At 33.9% G+C, this 7,892-nt stretch overlaps 1 protein-coding gene across 1 annotated transcript; it reads left to right on the top strand.

Annotated features, from left to right (window-relative positions):
* LOC105163554 lies at positions 1,655–6,661 on the top strand. The gene is made up of 12 exons (XM_011081956.2): positions 1,655–3,094; positions 3,229–3,431; positions 3,522–3,719; positions 3,830–3,901; positions 4,038–4,133; positions 4,321–4,400; positions 4,544–4,619; positions 4,759–4,969; positions 5,038–5,234; positions 5,379–5,490; positions 5,627–5,716; positions 5,822–6,661. Exons 1-12 carry the CDS (start codon positions 2,572–2,574, stop codon positions 6,568–6,570), a joined length of 2,607 nt encoding a protein of 868 aa, XP_011080258.1. The 5' UTR covers positions 1,655–2,571; the 3' UTR covers positions 6,571–6,661.

The raw sequence follows: 7,892 nt of genomic DNA, 5'->3' as shown, positions 1-7,892 counted from the left end.
TAATTAAGAATAAACAAGTTGTAATAACTCATATAAAGTGGACAAATATCCGCACATTCGATGAAACTCAATTCCATGACCTCAAACTTATTCATGAACCTCAATCTTAGCCTTAAACTCATTTCTTTATATTTAATTATTAAGAACTTATTTATATTTCCCAACTGATGGGATTTTTTTTCCAAGCATATATTCTCCTCTTCTGTGCGACCAGTTATATTATTAGATATTTTGATTTGAATTATGTCATTAGGACAAACATACTATGCTAAGTTTCACAAGAAAAAAGAAATTCATGTTTTTTAATTATAGAAAATAATAATTACACTTTTCGTCAATATCTCAATAAAATGATTAATAGATCGATAATCAATAGAATATCTATATAATAATAAATTATAATAAACTAACATAAAATGTTATAAATATTGATGAAATTTGAATTTATAATTATTTAATACTTATTCATAAGATGTTGACCGTTAAGATATCATTAATAAAACTTGCATTACTCGTAACATGGAGCGCTTTATGTTAGTACTCCTTTATATTACATCAACCTATTCCAACGGGAAATATATATATATATATTGAATTTGACATAATTCCCTCCTTGGAGCCCATCGATTGGACAGCTGCAAAAGGTGAAAACCATCACCACCCTTATAACTTTATTTTTTTTAAAAAAAAAATAATACTTTTAAATCAATTAATATATTATTATAATTTATTTTTAAGAAGTAAATCAATATTATTAGATCGAATCCACATTTAGATACCTTAAGCTGACAAATACGTGAGGCTTTAAAACAACTGATTTTCGATGTAAAATATGTACTTACTATAATATCTTTAAGTATATTTATTTTTGTCTAGAAAAATAACATCACTTCAATTACTTTATTTAAATTAATATTATCTTTTTGTTTATATACATCTGGATTAAAATATTTTTAGTAACTTTTTTATAAGATGTTTACTTTATTTTCATTATCTTTTATTTAATAAATAAATAAAATATTAAAAAATTTAGAATATGCACGTATATCCCGTGTATTTTTACTACAAGTTCAAATAAAAAAGTACAACTCTAGCCATGTTTATTTATAATTCATCGACAATTAACCATAGAACAATATAATGTACCATACAACCCAAAATATAATTAAACCCAACATTTCGAATAAATTATCTGTAGTATCAAGAACTATGTAAATAAAAAAAGATATAATTATAACATCTATATTTCATGATTTATGGTCTATTTATATGAAATGTTATTGTCTTTTAAGAAATTATACACACACACACACACCAGAAGCGGTTCTTATTTTTTGAAAAATCACATATACAAAAAATAAAAATAAAAAAAAGGTTAATTCATTACACAAACTACTCTTATTTTTTTAATTGGTAAGAGTGGTTTATGCAAAAGATAAAGATAATTTATATAAATAAATTTTAAATCAGGGAGTAAAAATGTAATTATCCCATAAAAAAAGAAAAAAAATTATATAGACATATGCATTGGAAAAGAGGAGTAGAAATGTAAATATAGGATGCAAGAAGAGAACAAGAAAGTTGGAAAAAGTGAAGGAAAATCAAATAATGTAAGGTCACGGGTGGTTATAAAAAGACATCACAAGATACCATTGAGATAAGCAACCAAACAACCCCGACGTTATTCTGCTACCGCCCCTCCCGCAACATCCATGCACCCTCGTTTTCTGCCATTTGATAAACCCCAAGATTGTATCATCCGTTCAAGGATATTCCCTGATCATATCATCTCAATTTTGTAAATATACGCGCGTGAAATGATCATTTATTGGTTGAGACCAATGCTCCATGTTGCAACATGGAGATATAAGAGAGACTCAGTCTTAGTTTAGTACTCTTGGGAAGAAAGTGACTCCATCTGAAAAAATTATTACCACGTTAGATTTGATCGAATCAAATCATTTTACAGATAATTTTTCTTAAATTGTATACAAATAACTCAGAAAGTTCTCCACTTGAGTCAATATATGTCTGCTTGTTTATATTCATATTTGCAATCTTCCAATAAATGTTGTAGTGTAGGTGTGTGAAAATCTCGTTTCAGACCAAAGAGATCAGTCATCAAGACATTCTTAACTTAAACTCCAGTTCTTGTTTGTCCACAGTCACTGTTGATTGCTACATGTACTTGAATCCGAGGTGGTTTTCTGTGTGTTTTCACAGTTGTATAAAGGGTTTATTTTATTGTTGGGTAAAATTTTGATTTCAGTGCTTATCTGAATTTTTGGTGTTTTTCACTTAGTGAAAAAGTTACCTTTTTTTCTCGGACAGCAACAAGAAACCATTCTTTGCTTTCACGAGACTAAATGGCTTTTTTCCAGCCGCAGTTGTCCTGTTCTTGATTGATTGAGACTGCTTTAAATGAGTGGGGTTGGTTAGCCCTTCCATCCTATCCTGTGGTTTCAGACATTTTATACAAGAATTTTTGAGATCCCATGTTGCGCAAAAGGGCCTGTGACTTGAACTGATTAGTTTCTTTTTTTTCTTGATCTTTTCAGGTCATTACATCTGATGAAAAAAATGAATTCTTTACTGCTGTTCAATGTCCTCATTGTTTTGTCTCAGTTGTGTGGTTTTGTTTTGTGTAAGGAGTGTACCAACATTCCAACTCCATTGACATCACATACTTTCAGATATGAATTAATGACATCCCATAATGAGACATGGAAAAAGGAGGTGTTTGCTCATTACCATTTGACTCCTACGGATGATTCCGCCTGGCAAACTTTATTCCCAAGAAAGATGTTAAGGGAGGAAGAGGAACCCCATTGGGCTGCTATGTATAGGAAAATCAAGAATTCTGGTGGGGCTAAAGGGATTGGAGGGCTGCTGAATGAAGTTGCATTGAACGACGTGAGGCTTGATCCTAGTTCGTTGCACGGACAGGCTCAGCAGACTAATTTGGAGTATTTGTTGATGTTGGATGTGGATAGATTGGTGTGGAGTTTTAGGAAGACGGCGGGTTTGGAGACTCCTGGACAGCCGTATGGCGGCTGGGAGTCTCCAAATATCGAGCTCCGTGGTCATTTTGTAGGTTTGTTTCTTGTCTTTGTCCTTTTTCTTTTCATTATAGTGCATTGTCTTTGTAAAATAGTTGCTTTAAATGATGTTTCTTTTGTGTTATTCGCTGTTCTTAAAAATTTGCTTGGCGTTGTTTGCATGATGAAGGTCACTATATGAGTGCCTCGGCACAAATGTGGGCTAGCACTCACAATGACAGCCTCAAAGAGAAAATGAATGCTGTGGTTTCCGTTCTATCGGCTTGTCAGGAGAAAATCGGGACAGGGTATCTTTCGGCTTTCCCCTCGGAATTGTTTGACCGTTTTGAAGCAATAAAGCCCGTTTGGGCGCCATACTACACGATTCACAAGGTGTATACATCTTTTATCAATCTCTTTACGCTAAATTCTGCTCTTTGTAGTTTGTTTACTTGCTAGTTTCATAGTCCGAAACTTCTATAGATATTGGCAGGCCTTTTGGATCAGTATACTCTGGCTGGCAATGATCAAGCTCTGAAAATGACAACATGGATGGTTGATTACTTCTATAATCGAGTACAGAATGTGATATCAAAGTACACACTTGCAAGGCACTGGACATCGTTAAATGAGGAAACTGGAGGCATGAACGATGTTCTTTACAGATTATACAGCATAACGGTCCGCCTTAGCAATTTATAGCGTCTTATTAACTTCTGAAATTAGTTCAGACAACTGAAGTAGGTGCTGTTTAACTTTGAAATTCTGAGCTGCGTTATCTTTGTTCGCAGGGTGATCAGAAACACTTGATATTAGCTCACCTGTTTGATAAACCGTGCTTTCTAGGATTGCTAGCTGTTAAGGTATCCATCCACTGACGTTCCACTAGATAGGAACAGAGTTGATCGATATGATTCCATTCATAAGGATTTCATTTCGCTTTCTCTAGCGCTATTGGCGTTGATTCAGTTGATAAATGTTATTATTTTCTTGCTACAGGCTGATGATATATCCGAATTTCATGCAAATACTCACATTCCAGTGGTTATTGGATCTCAAATGCGGTATGAACTTACCGGTGATCCCCTGTATAAGGTGGTGCTCTCCTTTTCAATCAACTTAACAAAAAGGCCTTCATAGTGGTTTTTCGTTTGTAGAGAACACTTTCGCTTGTCAGATTAGCATTTGTTAAAACAGAATTTCTTGATCATCAGCATCAGAATTTAACAAAACGTGCTGCTTTTTCAGAATTCTGAATGTTTTCTTTAACATGGGCTGTCAGGAAATAGGAACATTCTTCATGGACACTGTTAACTCTTCTCATAGCTATGCCACCGGAGGAACATCGGTTGGGGAGTTCTGGTACAGACAGCAAACTCCAAATGATCATATTCGTATATAACTTTAGTTGACTCCTCTTTTATCGTCTTATTGCAATAAAAATTTTTCTGAATTAATAATTCAAAATTCGTGTCAGTTATTCCCCTCTCCAATTCTTCCAACAGGTCTGATCCAAAGCGTTTGGCTGACACTCTACAGACTGAGAATGAAGAATCATGCACCACTTATAACATGCTCAAGGTGTTCTAACAGTTCTTGTTGTTGCTTGTTTTCTGGGGTGCAAAGGTGTATTTAGTGCATCAACGTCAATGAGAACAGCCGATGCTAATACCGGGAAATCCTTGATTTTAACATGCATGCTAATTTTGTCAACTTCTAGGTTTCGCGGCACCTGTTCAGGTGGACCAAGGAAATGGCATACGCAGATTATTACGAGCGAGCTCTAACAAACGGTGTATTGAGCATCCAGCGAGGAAAGGATCCTGGAATAATGATCTACATGCTTCCATTAGCCCGAGGTGCTTCTAAGGCCAAAAGCTACCATGGATGGGGAACGAAATACGATTCTTTCTGGTGCTGCTATGGGACAGGTACGAATTAAAGGCCCAATCTTTAACACTATTGTTGCATACTTATTTCCATCTTGCTTGTGTTTTAGGAATTGAATCGTTTTCAAAACTGGGAGATTCGATATACTTTGAAGAGGGAGGAAAGCCTCCAACTCTTTACATAATCCAGTACATAAGTAGCTCTCTGAATTGGAGATCAGGAAATATTGACCTGATCCAGGATGTAGAGCAAGTTGTTTCATGGGATCCACGCCTTCGAGTTTCATTCACATTTACATCAAACGAGGTACATTATTCCCTTAGCCAACAGCAATTCTCTCCCTATCTTGAAATCTTGAGAAATTGGAAAATGCACATTGATAGTTATTAAGTTTTTAAGAGTTTTTTATGATGCAGTTCCATATTTTTTTTCTTTTTATGTCCTCTTCAGCACGCGGCAGGTGGGGTAGCATCAACCTTGAACTTCAGAATACCTCTTTGGACATATTCTGATGGTGCAAAGGCATCGTTAAACGGCCAGGATATGCCCTTAGTAACTCCAGGTGAAGCGCATCCTTCTCTTCTTCAAATTACGACATACTTACAATGGTTTGTGGAAATAAAAGTCCAGAAAACACAAGCAACACTCAGTAATAAAACAAAGTACAGAGCATCAGATCATTCCGTTGCTTGATGCAGGCAATTTTTTACCGGTCACTAGATCTTGGAGCGCTGGCGACAAAATTACTTTTGAACTGCCTATAAGTTTTAGAACCGAGGCTATTAAAGGTATATGTATCTATTTGGCATGCTTAATTGAAACTTATTTCATTAGGTACTCGTTTTGTCTCCAAGCTGATAGTAGACTAATAAGTTGTTGTGGTTGTGCTTCAGATGATCGGCCAGAATATGGTTCTATTCAGGCAATATTCTACGGCCCCTACCTTCTTGCCGGTCTTTCCAGTGGCGACTGGGACATAAATGCAAAGTCAGCTACTTCATTTTCAGACTGGATCACTCCAGTTCCAGCTGAATACAATTCTCATTTGATATCTCTGTCCCAAGAATCCGGGGAATCAGCATTTGCCGTCACAAACTCCGACAACTCACTGACATTGGAAAATATTCCTCAACCAGGAACCGACTCTGCTGTCAGCTCATCGTTTAGGCTGATCTTGAAAGAGCCTGGACGGGGAAACTTTTCAGGGCCGGGAGACGCCATTGGGAAATTAGTCATGCTGGAATCATTCAACTTGCCAGGCATGTTCATTGTGCATTATGGAGATGGGAAGAATCTTGGAGTGGCTGGTTCCTCAGACGCTGGTGGTTCCGTTTTCCGCATGGTTGCTGGACTGGACGGCAAAAATACGACTGTGTCGTTGGAGTCTGCAGACAAGAACGGTTGCTTCTTTTACAGCGATGCGGGCTACAAAAACGGGACGAGCATCAAACTTAGCTGCAATTCAGGATCATCATCAGATGAAGGATTCAAACAGGCTGCAAGTTTCACATTGAGAAAAGGATTTAGTGAGTATCATCCCATCAGCTTTGTTGCAAAGGGTGTACAGAGGAACTTTCTACTGTCTCCGTTGCTTAGCCTAAGGGATGAGTCTTACACTGTCTACTTCAATATTCATTCTTAGTACTGATTCAGCAGTGAGATTGCAATGGAATTTCATATAATAAAAAAATATTTAAAAAAGAATGGTAAGTAGAACAATTTTCTTGATTGTACGACGTTGTATTTCACATGATAGTTACTTAGTCTGGAAAATGATGTTTTTTTGGAATATTTTGTGCTGTTCATTTTATTACAAATGTTTAAATAATTTTAAGGGCAAGTGCATATATGATATTTAAGGGCAAGTTTGTCTTGCAAATGCACCACTTCATGTGGTATATCCTCGCATAACAATCGACTGAAAAACAATCATTTATGGTAACTTATAAATTAAATTGACCACAAAAAAAAAAAAAAAGATGACAAAGTGTAAAAATAAGTATACTTTAAATGACAAAATATAATTTATTTTTAATTTTATTGATTATAATTTGCGGTGAAATTATAATCCAATATTGGTACGACTAAAGTTGAACCAATCACATGTTCTATTGTATGTAAATCAACAATCAAATAAGTGTGTTACATTTGTCATATGATCGATCTACATTTAGAAATAAAGACTAATCATTTATATTAAAATTATCATGTAATTAATTTGATTTTTCAATAAAATTTGATCTGAAATTTGAAAAGAAAGTTCATAATTTGCAGTATCTAATTAGGATATAATTAATTTATCATCTTTTGGGATAGTTTTCTTTTTCTTTTTCTCTTTTGGAGAAATAGATGGAATATAGTTTTTAAAATGAGGAATCAATAAGATTGATTTTGGCAAAATGGATTTGATGAAAGAAATTTGCAATCTTGATTGATTTTTGACCTATGTAACAATTATCTTTCTTGATTTTAATTCTTTTTTTTTTTAACAATTATCTTTTGTGATTTTAATTCTTTTTTTTTTTTTAGCATATTTCATTTTTCTTATTTTTGAACTCTTCATCTCTCTCCTTCTTATCCTTTACCATAAAACAAAAGAGCCATCAATACTTCTTCCTATTTTCCTGTTCTTTGTGCATCGGCTAATAATACTGATAATAATTATAATTGAATATTTACAAAAATATTAATATTAAATATTTTGTTTCTTAAATAGAAGCATTTATTGAGAAGAATACTTTATTTACAAAAAATAAAAAAAAAATAGCACTAGCATTGTATTTCTGGAAAAATTAATAAGAAAACTAATATAATTGGCCTTCCCATAAATGTCTTTTTTTCCCTTGGAGTAAAAGTAATAAATTATTATTTATATAAATAATAAATTATTAATTATAAATATTAAATATCTATGTATAACAAGTATTCGACCAGTATAATAATCATGTACTAATAATAAATTTT

This window comes from Sesamum indicum, linkage group LG6 (assembly GCF_000512975.1).
Source record: "Sesamum indicum cultivar Zhongzhi No. 13 linkage group LG6, S_indicum_v1.0, whole genome shotgun sequence".
Classification (NCBI taxonomy): domain Eukaryota; kingdom Viridiplantae; phylum Streptophyta; class Magnoliopsida; order Lamiales; family Pedaliaceae; genus Sesamum; species Sesamum indicum.
The sequence above is the reverse complement of the archived record's forward strand: the minus strand, read 5'-3'. Positions and strand labels throughout refer to the sequence as shown.